The sequence below is a fragment of the Chiloscyllium plagiosum genome, chromosome 19 (assembly GCF_004010195.1).
Source record: "Chiloscyllium plagiosum isolate BGI_BamShark_2017 chromosome 19, ASM401019v2, whole genome shotgun sequence".
Taxonomy (NCBI): domain Eukaryota; kingdom Metazoa; phylum Chordata; class Chondrichthyes; order Orectolobiformes; family Hemiscylliidae; genus Chiloscyllium; species Chiloscyllium plagiosum.
The window spans coordinates 52,336,534-52,352,208 of NC_057728.1; the positions used below are offsets into that span (position 1 = coordinate 52,336,534).

The 15,675-nt window shown below is 42.5% G+C and overlaps 1 protein-coding gene across 1 annotated transcript; it reads right to left on the reverse strand.

Moving 5' to 3' along the window:
* Positions 1-1,084: 1,084 nt before the first annotated feature.
* LOC122559811 (centrosomal protein of 290 kDa-like) lies at positions 1,085-9,949 on the reverse strand. The gene is made up of 6 exons (XM_043709885.1): positions 9,496-9,949; positions 7,547-7,688; positions 5,217-5,290; positions 4,692-4,804; positions 3,540-3,643; positions 1,085-2,600 (listed from the first exon to the last, which is right to left on the reverse strand). The coding sequence occupies exons 1-6, from the start codon at positions 9,615-9,617 to the stop codon at positions 2,412-2,414; spliced, it is 744 nt and encodes a 247-aa protein (XP_043565820.1). The 5' UTR covers positions 9,618-9,949; the 3' UTR covers positions 1,085-2,411.
* Positions 9,950-15,675: the final 5,726 nt, after the last annotated feature.

The following is a 15,675-nucleotide window of genomic DNA, read 5'->3' on the forward strand; positions in this document are numbered from 1 at the left end:
TCTCAGAACAAACCTTATTTTCAAAAACATTACACTCATTATTGTGTGGTGCCGAATAACGTTTTTTGATAATGCTTGTAGAAGGCTAGTTACTATTGTAGTACAATCAAATGAGGTCTCATGCGATACAGGAAATATTAAATATGGATTACTAAGTGAATTGAGGTTTAAAGGGACCTGCAGTTTCCAACTTCAGTAAAGAACTGATGGAACATGGAACTCAAGAAGATCAAAGACTAGAGGATTTGAATGTACCAGGTACTGCATTGAATCATTGAGAGTTTTATTTACAATATTACTTTGTGCAAGGAGTGGAGGAAGATTCCTGGATTCATTGGCACCGTGTGTGTGTTCAGGGCAGCTTTGTCCAGCCACAAAAACAGAAATTGCAGGAAAAGCTCAGCAGGTCTGGCACCTTCTGTGAAGAGAAAGCAGAGTTAAGGTTTTGGGTCTGGTGACCCTTCCTCAGCTGCAAGACCTGCTGATCTTTTATAATTTTGTTTGATTTGCAGCATCCGCATCATTTTTTGTTGTTTTCCTTTTTTTTATCTTAGCTCTGTCCAGCCTGTTGTTTGGTTTTGCATTTGGCCAGTTGTGCAAGTTAAGAGGAGTCATTCCCATGACTGTGGACTGGTGCTGGTGAACAGTGTTCCCTGTGGTTTGTTTTGTCTGCATAGGGGTCTAAAAAGGGGTTGAATTTAAGTTTTATAAGTTGATTTTTTTTATTAGTACTGATTTATTTATAGTAAACAATAGCTTTCTGTTAACCTGAAGGCAGGAAAATAGGAGACTGAGTAACTGGATTAAATCTTTAACTTTTTTGTGATGATTGCAGGAGTAATGGGACTCTAGTATCAGTACTTTCCCAAATGGATTGTGACAGTATATCTAAATGATACTTAATGACTTTGTTATTCTGGTTTCAAATGTTGCAGTTCTAGTTCCATGTATTAAATCATCCAGAAAGATTCAACTTACAGACTAGATATTCAATGATTTTTTATTACCTTTTAGTAAAAATGAAAAAGTGAGGAATGTTCATGTTAAGAAATGCAATATACACTTAGCATCAGAAACTTTCCAAATTAGATACAGAGCAAAGTTCCCTCTAACAAACTGTTCAACTGTAAATGTAATAAATAACAATCTTATTCTGTGAAGACTGTTCTACAGTACAATAATCAACATATAAATACATTCTACAAAAATACTTTTGCCTCTTTTTCAGTGTGACTATTCAAAAATAGATGATTTGAATTTTTGCACAAAAATCCATCTTGATTACAGGCCTCAGTTAAAAGTATTGACCAATAAGTAGCCAGTCTGTACTGAATGGAAAGTCATTGATCTCTTTAAATGGATCAGTAGTCCTTAACATTATTCCTGTATGTGTACATATCTAAGTTTGCGAATGTTGATGGGAGAAGTTTGCTCCCACTCTGCATAATAGGAAAATGGATTGCAGGATTAAAATGAAAGATTGGGGGATGGGAAGGAAGTGTAGAGAGAAGTGTGCTGACTGATGAGCTTTTTGCTTTCACAACACTAACCAAAGGAGCTCACTCACATTTTAAATGTTACGTGCGGTAGGCAACAGAGCTAAGATGTTAAATTCTATCCATGTCATGGGTCTTGTCGTCTTCTATGTGCATTGTGACAAAGTTATTTTGTTGACTTCACTCGTCTGCTTTACTCATTGGTTGAGGCCAGGGAGGTGCTGTAGAATCAAGCTCAAAGTTGAGTTGTTGTCTTCATCCAGTTACTATTACTGAGGGCTGAGTGTTTGGTGAATGGGATGGAGCCTGACTACAAAGAGAATGAAACACACACCTGCGATTTGCTTGGTTTGCCATCTGTGATGGGTCTTCTATGGATGGCCATCTATAGAAATCCCATGGAGGAACCATCAAAGGTGAGGAGCACCATTTGCTCCTTCAGCACCTTAACCTCTCCTTTTCACAGAGCTCCAGTTTTTAAATGGACTAGCATCAAATGTTGCTTGAGCACGTGTTAAAGATCTGAAAAGTTTGGTCTCGATGGGAAAGTGGAAAAATACAACGTTTAAAGGGACAATGCTTTGGATGTGAGCCCTGGTTAAACTAAGAAAAAAGCCTCCGATTAAATGCTGTCAGATGGCGGTAGGATTGGCCAATCGGGTAAACAAAGTTGGGTGGCAGAAACCGAGAGCACTTTTCTCCGAAAAAAGGCTGAGGGACAACTGGAACTTTTAAAACACATTACTAGATACTTGTTAATGTACTTCAAGGAGAGATCAGGCACGATCTGACTAAATGAGGCAGCTGTTCTGAAAGGGTGTACTGAAGTACTGTAAATTATAAATAGAATTGTTGAACTTGATAAGTTCAACCTCTCAAAGGAAACATCTAATAATGAACTTTGAGATGTTCCGCTTAATCTGTAGAAATATTTTCCGGGATAGTCACTGGGACTCCAAACTGCTTCGCTAATTTCTGCAATTGTTCTTCGAGAAGAATGTTCCGTTTAACTTCCTGATTGTAATTGAACTTCAAATCCTCAAGTTCCTCAAAAAAGGAAGGGTCAAAGTTCTTCAGTTCTTTTTTCAGCTGTTGTATCTCTTCCTAGAAACCAAAAGATTAATTAAATTACCCTGTAAATAACATTTAAAATTGTTTTGGAACTTGTAACAAAACCTTAGAGTGGGAATAGATTCTGATTTTCTTTCCTAGCCATTCTGAAGAGTTTTTGGTGATATTTTGTTAATTTCTAAGAGTTCAGCGAGAATAGCTCAATTAATAAAAAATAATGCATTTCCAGTGGATACAGTCAGTTTTCTGCTAACAAGTCCTTTATACATTCAGTTGCCTATGCTCATCAATTAGAAACTGCCTCACCATCCAGCAGAGTTACTGGATGAGTAATTTTGAGGCAAAGACTAATGAGCTGGAGCCACTAGGCTGAATCCTGGTACTGCAGCTAGAGAATTTCAATCCAGAATTAAAAAGCTACCATTGAGGTCAGATTCACCCAGTGAATGCCACAGACAGGGTTTACACCAAACCAATCAATGTTTTCAAGTAGATAGATGTAGTTCATAGGGCTAAAGGGATCAAAGGAGGAACTGTGTACTGGGTTGGAGATCACATGGTTATAATGAACGTTGGAGCCAAATGGCCTAATCCTGTTTCTGTTAGTAGCAAAAGGTAGGACTGAAAGTTGAGTTATAAATCCCAATGAGAACCAAAATGAACAGTTTTAACCTCTGATTGTTGAAGTTCGTGTACAAATACACAGCATGCCTGTAACCATGATAAATGATGCAGAACAGCAGGAGGCCATTTAGCTCATCAGGTCAGTTAGTTCTTTCAGACAGTCAACCAGTTGGATCCTCTTCTCTTTTCTCACAGCTTGAAGTTACTTCCAACGTCCTGACAAAGCCCATTCCAGATCACAACTTGCTACTGTGGTCTGACACCAGTTTGCTTTATAAATTCCAATCATGACTCTTACACAGTGTAAAATGCTGCTAACAGTTTAGTGATCTAGGCAAGACAGCTTACCTGCAGTTGCTGTTTCTCTAGGTCTGATGCCTTGAGTTGAGTTTGCAATTCCAATAGTTCTCCTGTCAGCTTGTCCTCTTTACTGCCTAATCCATCGTCGCAAACTGTAACAGGTTATATACAGCAAAAAGTTATTGAAAATTAAGTATTTTGTCAGACAAGGCATCTTGGAAATGGAGTCAGTTTCAGCTGACCAATCATTAGGCTTTTCAGTCAAGATGTGGATTAGATTGTTTAGCTTAACTCCTGTAAATGAGTAATCTAAACTTTCCTCAGCTCAACAAAGCTCAGAGATTTCAGTGTTTCTCTAATTCTAGCTTCTTGAGTACCTGAGATTTTACTGACGGTCATTGGCAACCTTGCCTTCAGTTGCCTGGGTTCTAAGCTCTGGCGTTCCCTCCTTAAACCTATTATTACATCAAAGATGCTATAGAATTGTACACTTTTAGTCCTCCTAGAATGTTAGCAGGTGTATCCATGAGTGGCGATCGGAGCTGAAAACAGATTGCGGAAACACTCCCTTCTCCCAACAACTACCAAGGCTTTAAATGCTCTGCTTTAATTAGGTGGAGTCTGGAGCTTTGTTTCTGTCCTTACACCCCCCACTAAACATGGGACTTAAAGTTACAGGCAAAGTCACAAATTTGGACTTATTCTTTTGGATAACTAGGCTGACAGCCAGTTTGTGGGGAGTTCTTGCACTGAAAAGGAGAATGGGGATTAAAAGAATCAACTATTAACATATTGTAAAGAAGGAAGGAAAATCCCTCCAGTTTCCTTCCAGGCTAAAGGAATCTAGGAATCTCATCTTCATGATAAGTTTCCAACAGCACCCAGTAATGGGTGGATTCAATGAGAAAGCTCACCTGTATTATGGAGGCCCAGGTAACAGTGACAGTAAGGGAGATGTGGCCTTCCCCAGCCCACTCTCGTTAACTTGAATTCCCCTGTATCCTCTCTGCAGGAGACTACTGCCCTCTCATGCCTGGGGCAAGTAGATTTTCTTTGGTTGTGCCATATTCTGAAGTACATTCAAGTAAACCATCTTGCATGTGCTAAATAGATGCCTGGTTAATTGAAGATATGGAAAACTTCATTCTGATAATATACGTGTTCAGTAGTGATATGGAACTTGAGAATTGTAAGAGTTACCATTTCTACTGGTGCCACTGCTGCCTTCTGCCGTTTCACCTGTTTGCTTCCTGCACATCTTGAGATGGTGGAGAAGTTCAGCTTTTTCCTTTTCTAATCGGTCATTTGTCAGTCTTTTCAGTTGAATGAAATAAAAGATAATTAGAATTTACAGATACACATCTTTTAAGTTCTCAAAAATCACCACAAATGCGATTTATCACATACTCAAGTTCTGTTCATTACGATGTGGCTGTTACGGATGGAACTAACCTTAATGCCAGTTACTAAATCGACAAGTAGATATAACTCCATTCAGGTTTAACTTGATAAGTTTAACTACAATTATCTGCATTTGTCAGTTCACAGCAATAACCCTGAAAGGACCAGGCCAGCCATGAGCAATGCCAAAGGTGATCAAGTAGTTTGTAGAAGGATGGGCAGCTGGATATAGGAATCCAGTTTAGTACCAAGTACAGTTTGTGTGTTACATTAAGATCATGGCCACTTCCCAAGTTCAAGTGTCCACATAACAGAAGTTCATACCTTAGTAACTGAAGTTCTCTGGTCAGGCCTGGCTCTGTTTTAGCTTCTTCAGGGAAATGCTTAAGAACTTCAATCTGCAGCAGAGAAACAAAGTGGTCCCGTCCATGACTTTTACATGTCTTATGATTACAATTAATGCAAACTAAGGGAACAGGTAGTTGGTAATTTATTGATATACTTTATACAGTAGTTTAAAACTTGAATTCATTTCTGAAACATGAATAACTGGCTGATGAGAACAGGAATCCAAACCCTGCTCAGTGTTCCAGAGAACATTCAAATCCTCATTACCAACTTAGGCAATCCATGCTCTCTGTATTCAATTAATTTTCTAGATAGTCCATTCCCCAAGGCATGAAATGTTTAAAAATTTCCATTAAGAATATTATTACACAGAAAACTTTCAACAGGTAACGTTGCAGAGCTTAATTATGTCTCTCCGTCTCCTCTCCACTGTTGAAACAATTTGTTCTTTTTCTCAGAATTGTCAGCCATACCTCAGTGTCAGCAGGTTGCTCAATTAGAGAAGCAGCAAAGAAATGACTGTGGGGAGGGAGAAAACCAGAGATGGTTGGAGTAGTGGAACTTCTCTTCAGTAGTCTTTAGTTGCAACTCAGTAAAATAGATATTAACCATTCACTAGCTCACTTCTCCGGGCAAAGCCCAAACCAATCAGAGTCAACTTGTCTGCTTTTAAATTTTATAAATTTAACTTGTCAAATCATTATTAACTGGTTCGTACTCCCTGACAACACTTGTACCAATCACAGTTCGTTTTCCATGATCAACACACTCATACAGTATAAATGTTGGTTTTCCCTTTAAATTGGTAGATGGAAAATTTCAGTATACTTAAAGTTAATTCATCCTTTAATAGTTGTCTGAGGAGCACACTGACATTGGATTTCTTTTTGTTGGAATCCTTTGAAGAGGTAACAACTAGGTTAGACCAGGGAAACCCAGTGGATGTTATCTATCTAGGTTTCCAAAAGGCCTTTGATAAGGTGCCTCACGGGAGGCTGCTGAGTAAGGTGAGGGCCCACGGTGTTCGAGGTGAGCTACTGGCATGGATTGAGGATTGGCTGTCTGACAGAAGGCAGAGAGTTGGTATAAAAGGTTCTTTTTTTTTAATGGCAGCTAGTGACATGTGGTGTCCCGCAGGGTTGAGTGTTGGGGCCACAGCTGTTCACTTTATATATTAATGACCTGGATGAAGGGAGTGGGGCATTCTGGCAAATTTCGCTGATGATACAAAGTTAAGCGGACGGGCAGGTAGTACTGAGGGGGTGGGGAGGCTGCAGAAAGATTCAAACAGTTTAGGAGAGTGGTCCAGGAAATGGCTGATGAAATTCAACGGCAAAGACTATTTTCTAAACAATGAGAAAATTCACAAAGCTGAAATGTAAAGGGATCTGTGCGTGCTGGTCAAGGATTCTCTAAAGTTTGACTTGCATGATTAAGAAAGAAATATAATAATGCTGTCACTTATCTCAAGAGGGTTGGAATGTAAAAGCAGCAATGTGCTACTGAGACTTTATAAATCCCTAGTTAGGCCCCATTTAGAATACTGCGTCCAGTTTTGGGCCCTGTACCTCAGGAAGGACATGCACTGGAGCGTGTTCAGCAGAGGTTCACACGGATGATCCTTGGAATGGTAGGCCTAACATATGATGAACGGCTGAGGATCCTGGGATTGTATTCATTCGAGTTTAGAAGATTGAAGGGAGATCGAATAGAAACTTACAAGATAATGCATGGCTTGGAAAGGGTGGATGCTGGTAAGTTGTTTCTGTTAAGTGGGGAGACTAGGACCTGTGGGCACAGCCTTGGAATTAGAGGGGGTCAATTTAGAACGGAAATGAGGAGACATTTCTTCAGCCAGAGAGTGCTGAACCTGTGGAATTCATTGCCACGGAGCGCAGTGGAAGCTGAGACGTTAAATGTCTTCAAGGCAGAGATTGATAAATTCTTGATCTCGCAAGGAATTAAGGGATATGGGGAGAGTGTGGGTAAGTGGAGTTGAAATGCCCATCAGCCATGATTAAATGGCGGAGTGGACTTGATGGGCTGAATGGCCTTACTTCCATTCCTATGTCTTATGGTCTTATAGATGTGCATTGAGGAATTTAACATTGGTACATTATGGCAGGGAATAAGATAAAGACATGAAGTGGAGGAAACTGTAGACTATGAGCAAAGAGCAGGGGTGGGACTAAAGAATCACTTGCAAAAAGCAATCGAAGCTACTTGGAGCCCAATAGCCTCCTTCTGCCTTCTAAGAGTCTATGCATTCACACATGACCAGAATAATATCACAATTCTTCTCTCACCTGTTCCTCCAGTTCTCCTATTTGTTTTGATAACTTTTGCTCATTATCAGTCGATTCTCTCAGCAGCTGTCTAAGGTCGTTGAGGTTTTGGCTCTTTTTTGTAATGTCTGTCTCCATCTCCTTTATCTTACTCTCATACATTCTTTAAAGCATGAAGGAATTAATTACTCTTTGGTCTTTACAATAATGTAAGAAATTCTCCAATTGCTATTACAATTGACAAGGTTGAACTTTAAGCAAGCCATCCTTGTTATCCACTTTACTTTGAAATATTTCATTATTAACTCAATGTGAAAGTATCAAAAGTAAATCTGCTTTTTTAACAGCAGCTAATTCTTAAGTGTTCAATTTAATCAAGATCAACTCAAAATTCCACCTAAGCTGTAATCAGTACTGGGACAATCATATATCCAGAAACTGGAAATGGAATAGAACCGGTTATTGCTGGATTCTGCCCAATGTTTCTAGTCCAACCATTTTTCATTAGTAATCAGCTATGGATAAATCTGCTAAATTACCACTTGTGAAGGGAATGTATCTGGGGGAGTTTCCAGGTGACTCCAGGAATATTATTCCTTCTCTTTAAGAGGATCCATAGAGGGCAAAGAGAGTGGGCAGGAGTCTCACTTACAGAGGGGAGCTAACTAACTTGTGCTGCCAAAGAGTCAAGGCTCCCAGTGGAGCTGAAAATCCTCACTGGCCCTTGAACTTCAGTCCAGGAAGGAACTCATGCCTACTTAACAGAGTGGTTAAGGAAACTTTGTCTCTTGAATAGTTAGGGACTTGCAGGGAACAGAAAACTATCTGCCTACCACAACATGCTAACAACCATAACCGTGAAATGAGGCTGATGTTTTTAAAAAGAGTTTTAACGGTTATAGGCGTTGTTGTCTAGGCCAGAACTTGATGCTCATCCTTAATTACCCTCAAGAAGGTAGGGGTGAGTTGCTTTCTTGAACTGCTGCAGTCCTTAGGATGTAGATACATGGAAGTGCTATGATGATGGTGTTCCAGGACTTAGACCCCAGTACTGTGTGGATACATTACAATGCTACAATTTAGATGGCCAAAGGTTCTATTTCACTTCATTAATTTAGTGGACTAGCCTCTGATCCACTCTGTTCAGATAAAAATGGTTTTGAGCACCTCTGTCAAATCTCCTCTCAGTCTCTTCTAGTCCAAAGAATTATTCTCATTTCTCTAATCTACCTTCACAACTGAATTTCCTCAAACTGGAGACATGATTGTGAATCACATCCAGTCAAACCAGTTTGTTTTTTAAACACAAACTTCCCTTCTTCCCCCATTCATTGCTCCTACTGTTTTACCTGCTCTAAAATGTTATTAAAAATAACTCTTTATCCCCTTTACTGTCTTATTTCAACAAATTTTAAAATTTTAATTTAAAACAAGTTCTGTTGTATTTGAGACCTGACCCACAACGAAGATAATTCCTCAATCCAAATCCTTCCTCCCTCCTGCAAACTAAAGAACCGAGCCATTCTGTACACCCTGTCCTCATCAAAACTTGCCTAAAATACAAGAATTAAATTGGATTACTACGCAAGATCCATGACTGCCAACAATTTGCTTTTTTTTAACCCCCACACATTTTGCTGAATGTTCTTACATTTAAGGGATGTCAGACATGGAAAGATCTATGGACCCGTGCAGCTGTGATATCTTTTGCATTACAACATTATCAATGCTCTACCCTAAGCGATGTAATCTCCTGGAAGAGGTGAAAAAAACTCAGACCAGATGAAGGGGAAGATATATAACTGTAACATAAATATGCCCAAACTTTCAAGATAATACATTATACTGTTATCAAATTCTCAGTAAGGTTTGCATTTAGTCCCAGCATTATGCTATCCACCAAGTGACCATCAGTTTGATGTTAGCCTGCAAGGTTTCTACACTTTACATATGGGAGATTAAAGTGATACCTTGTGACTACAATGGACTTCCAACTTTTGCTGTCTGCGCCCTCGAGTTGCGGACCCCTACTCTCAGCAAAACTTAATCGTTTATTGGTCTCTTCCAACTGCACGCTTAGCTTCTCGTTCATAATCTCCAGGTTGCTTTTAGCAATTCGCAGTTTTTCAGTACAGTCACCTTCCTGTCACAGAACAAATATTAAAAAAAAACAAAACCCAACTACATCTCTGGTCAGTTGTGGGTCATCAGAAGTGACTTTTAACACTTTCAAGAGAAAAATTATGCAGGGCAATCTAAACTAAAAAAAAGTGCAGACAAGTCAAACAGCAACAGTGGAGAGAGAAACTGAGCACACATAGTTCAATTACCTTTCATTTGCTGTACATCTTGTTGGGGAGATTTCACTGGGGTGTTTAATGTAGGGCTAGGGAGGGTGACACTAGTTCTGCAACAGACACTTCTAGTTCCAGCCCTGAAATGGTTAACAACAGCCAAGCGAGCTGCTGTTGGCGACTGCATGACTACCTGGCTGGAGCTTGTAAGGGATATGCATAATGTTAATTAAATCTTGGAGCCTGTAAATACCAGCCAGTATCAATTGCCCATTCGAAACTCGGGATTAATAAAGAAACCGATCGGAATCTGTAACTGTTAGACAAGTGTGAATTGCTCTATCGGAACCTGTAACTGTAAAGTGTGAATGGCTCTATTTAAGTCTAAAGTTGATAAGTGTAATTGACAATTTAGTTAAACTAAAACTATTGAAAATGGCTAGCCTGTCAGACACATAGTAATTCCTTGAAACAATGAACTATTGAATACGGGATCAGAACCGCTCCCGGGGATGGCTGAGCCATTGTCAAGCACAGCAGGAGCTGGACAGACACTTCGATGCGGCCAATAGGAGGACGGATCCCCAGCGCGCGCAGATGAATAGACCAATGGGGAAGGCGAACTGACCGCGGACTCCAGGCAGCGCGAAGCATAATTGTGTCAAGTTTGAACGAGAAGGGAGAACGCCTTCACCAACGAATGCATGCTTGTAGATTCGTTGTACCAGTTAAGATTCTGTGAATAAACGGCTGTCTGCGTCTAACCATAGTTGCCAGTGAGAGTCTCCCCCTCCGAAAAAACACGCAAAGACAGGACCCCGCGGGTCCGTCTTAACACACTACAGGAAAGTATGCGACTCACGTCAATATCTAAACAGTTACAGGTTACCATAGACAGCTGTTGACACTACAGTACGGTATACTGCTCATGTAATAACTAAACATTTAAAGAGTACCGCAGATAGCTATTTACACTACAGTAAGGTTTACCGCTCATATCAATGTCTAAACATTTACAGGGTAATTCAGAGAGCTATTTACACGACAGTAAGGTATGCTGCTCATGTAAAGATCTAAACATTTACAGTGTAACTCAGATAGATATTTACACTGCAGTAAGTTACACACTCGTGTATTAACTAAACATTTACAATGTAACTCAGAGTGCTATTTACACTACAGAATGTTATACCGCTTATGTCAATATCTGAACTTATTCTGGGTATCTCAGATACCTATTTAAACTACAATATGTTATACTGCTCATGTCAATATCTAAACATTTACAGGGTAACTCAGAGATCTATTTACACTACAGTAAATTATACCACTCATGTCAATATTCAAAATTTTATCAGGGTAACTCAGATAGATAATTACACTACAGTAAGGTATAATGCTCATGTCAATAACGGAACATTTTCAGTGTAACTCAGAGAGTAATTCAAAAAACAGTAACGTGTAGTGCTCATGTCATAAGTTAACATGCACCGGATATCTCTGATAGATATTTACACTAAAGTAAGGTATACCGCTCATGTCAATAAATAAATATTTACAGGATAACTCAGAGAGATAATTACACTACAGTAAGGTATAATGCTCATGTCAATAACGGAACATTTTCAGTGTAACTCAGAGAGTAATTCAAAAAACAGTAACGTGTAGTGCTCATGTCATAAGTTAACATGCACCGGATATCTCTGATAGATATTTACACTAAAGTAAGGTATACCGCTCATGTCAATAAATAAATATTTACAGGATAACTCAGAGAGATAATTACACTACAGTAAGGTATAATGCTCATGTCAATAACGGAACATTTACAGTGTAACTCAGATAGATATTTACACTGCAGTAAGTTACACACTCGTGTATTAACTAAACATTTACAATGTAACTCAGAGTGCTATTTACACTACAGAATGTTATACCGCTTATGTCAATATCTGAACTTATTCTGGGTATCTCAGATACCTATTTAAACTACAATATGTTATACTGCTCATGTCAATATCTAAACATTTACAGGGTAACTCAGAGATCTATTTACACTACAGTAAATTATACCACTCATGTCAATATTCAAAATTTTATCAGGGTAACTCAGATAGATAATTACACTACAGTAAGGTATAATGCTCATGTCAATAACGGAACATTTTCAGTGTAACTCAGAGAGTAATTCAAAAAACAGTAACGTGTAGTGCTCATGTCATAAGTTAACATGCACCGGATATCTCTGATAGATATTTACACTAAAGTAAGGTATACCGCTCATGTCAATAAATAAATATTTACAGGATAACTCAGAGAGATAATTACACTACAGTAAGGTATAATGCTCATGTCAATAACGGAACATTTTCAGTGTAACTCAGAGAGTAATTCAAAAAACAGTAACGTGTAGTGCTATTCACAGTCAGTTACTGCTGGATAGCGTAGCCCTGCATAAGGAAAAGTTGGACCTGGTGATTGCCCAAGCACCAGAACAAAAGGGAATTATCCTGACAAGATTGAGGGAAACATTTAAAAATCCCACATTAATGATCAAGATTCTGGACGGTCTCTACAGGTCACCACATTATTCGGCTCTCCAAACAATTGCGCTAGGCAAGTCGCCCGCTGGGTGGGCACCCCCGAGCACTGATAGCTCCCGGGGATGGAAAACAAAAATGGTTGTGACCTTTACCCCGCAGTGGCGATACAGACCGGTTTGTTCCCCTAATGGCCCAACTGTTTCGGACGGTCTTACCCGGGAGCTAGACTATTTGGCCGCGAATGTTACTTTACCCGCTGATGCATACACTGGCGAGTCCACCTCAGTCCCGAAAACCCCCGACTCGCGGCCACCAACAGGGGAGATATTGGGGGAGATCAGGACCCAGTTAAGGGAGAATAATACTGCTATGGAAGCTAAAAGAAAGGTCCGTAACCTAGAGAATAGTCTCAAGCTGTGGCGGGTTAAGAACTGGTTCCCTAAGGATGATCAACCCTTCTTTACAACAAGCGAATTTGATGCCTTCCAAGCTAAAATCCTAACCTACCTGCGGGAGAGGAAAGGGGATACCAAGAAAGGGTTTTTTAATTTAGCCAACTCTTCCACTAAAAGGGAGGATGAAGACGTTTACTTGCGGGAGCTTCTGATACGCTTCCAAAGCCACTTACCGATTTCACCTATTCACACACCAGTATTGGATGAGCAGGGTCCTGTCCCAGAANNNACACGGGGAGAACGTGCAAACTCCACACAGTCAGTCGCCTGAGTCGGGAATTGAACCCGGGTCTCTGGCGCTGCGAGGCAGCAGTGCTAACCACTGTGCCACCGCGCCGCCCACCGTGCCACTTCTCCTGTGGCCGTGCCGACCCAAGGTGCCAACCACGAGGGAAGTCCGCCACCTCCTTACACCAGCCCACAGTCAGGATCACCCGCTCCCGGTGCATCGCCCACGGCCCCGCTTGCGGACACCAGGGCACCACTGTGTCCGCTCCAACCGCGTTGCGAGGGGCCAACCATACAGGCGCCTGTTGTCAAAGTTCTAGGGGGAAATATCGCGTATGAGGACCCGGTCCGAGACCGTGTAACAGAGCGACTGGAGAGTGTGCTCAATAATCATGAGCAGAAACTAAATTCCCTCACTGAAATGGTCGCAGCCGGGACGGGGATGGTAAAGGCAGGGGGCAGTCTGTGTCGGATCGGCCAGCTGGACGGCACCCAACAGAGATGGGAAGTACAGGACGTAGAGGTACAAGGGGAAGGTTGCTGCCCCATGCTGGGACAGGATGGCTCCCATGCCCCAAAGTTTCCTTCCCTGGGAAGACATGACAAATTGGCTTCAATGAATAGCCAGTCCGCCAAGTCTGAACAGGCACCCCGGGGAATTCAAAATTCCTGGCGAGACAGTAGGTCCTTTGCTGCAGAAGGGGACACTTTAATTGTTACGGGAGCTCGCCTCCAGAGCAAGCTTGTGAAGGGAGGGAGCAAGTATGACTCCCAGCTACATACCACCTCCTCGGAGGACGAGGAGGAGATTATTGGGGATTTTGATAAGGGGTCCTACACATCACTCCCACGGCCCCACGGCAGCCCAATGCAGGGGACTTTCGCCACTATGCCGCCCGTTCAAGCGCCTCTTCTCGCCACTAGTATGGGGGTAGAGAAGTACGTCCCCTGGTCACGGACAGACCTAGACGCCCTGGTCAGGAGGCTTCCTCCGATTGCCAACGGGGCGTCTGCCTGGATAGCGACTTTTGAGAGGGAGACCTGTCATGAGAAACTAGCGCTGGCGGATTTTAGAACCATAATGGTATGCATCCGAGCAGAGGAGGCGCTGATCAGAGCAGAAAGACTGGCTAGGTGTTCCAGGTCAGATGAAACTGTCTCGTTTGACCTCTACCGAAATTTAATCTGGCGGTCCCTGCGGGACAGCTTCCCCACTACTTTCTCGCTGGACGCGTTGGGGACCCTCAGACTAAAGGACGGGGAGGACGTACATGAATACCTGGGGAGGGCCTGGGACCTATGGGAGGCTGGGACAGGTGAAAGGCCAGATAGCTCTCCCTTGGCAATAGCACATTTTCGGAGGCGGGTGACCGAGGGACTCCCTGCACCAGTGCAGAGCAAATTGATTCAATGAAGGAGGACATATGGAGGAAACAGGTACATCACTATCTGAACAGGCACCGTACATCGGAAAAGATGAAAGCCGAAGGGCAGGCCTCCAAGACAACTATACAGATCTTAGAGCAGTTTGGGAAAATTTTAGAGCAGGTGGGGGCAAAGAGCGCCGTGCGGGAGCTTGTGCCTCCAGCCGCTCAGATGTACAGTTCCCCACAGCCCAATGCATGCAAGGCCCTGCCACGTCCCAGCCCTGACAGGGCAGAATATGACGGCCATGATGTGTCAGCCCACGACAGCCAACAGCAGCTATCTTCAGACGCACAGAGGCGGTTCCGGGGGGGAAGGCAGCGCGATCACTGCTGGACATGTAAGGGAACTGACCATTACTTTCAAAACTGTGACCAGAGGGTGAGGTGTTGGTCCTGCAATGGGATTGGACATTTCGCCCGTGGGTGTGACAAGGGAAGGGAAGATCGATTCATGACTAAACACTCGGGACTGCGTCCCGGGGAACGGGATAGACGGGACAGTAATGAGAGACCCGGGGATACGAATAAACGGAGAGGTTGGGTTCAGACCCGGGGCAGGGGAACACAAGGGGTGGTACAGGGTGCACTGATGGAGCCCGACGAGTACAGCTACTCCCGGTGGTCTGAGGAAGAGTGCTGACGGTGCCCACGAGAATCTTGCAGTCCCCTGGCCCTCAAAGCGACACCCCCAATGGACCCCCTATGATTCGAGGAAAGGTGTGTGGGGAGAACTTCCTATTTCTGATTGACACAGGGGCATCTGCCTCCACAATTACTAAATTACCAAGGGGCCTGACCCTCTCGGGCAGGATACTGGAGACTGTGGGATTCTCGGGGATGGTCGAGGAACAGCCTTACACCATGCCAGCAACAATAACCATCGGGGAACAAAAGATCTCTCTGCCCCTACTCCTGGCCCCAAAGTGTCCAGTTAACCTGCTGGCGAGGGATGCTCTTACCAAGTTAGGGGTCTGCATCCACTGTTCAACTGAGGGGTTGCGACTCCTCTGGCCTGGGGATCGCTCCCCGGACTTAAGGGGAATGGGACAATTCTTGCTTGCCCCCACTTCAGGGGACTCGCGAGTTACATCTGTAGACATTTACTGGATTCGGCTGTTGTACGCGTTGGAGGGAAGGGGATTGATGGGGGAGTTTGAAAACTGGCTCCCATCTATTCCAGGCTCCCAGACATACCTCCCCCCA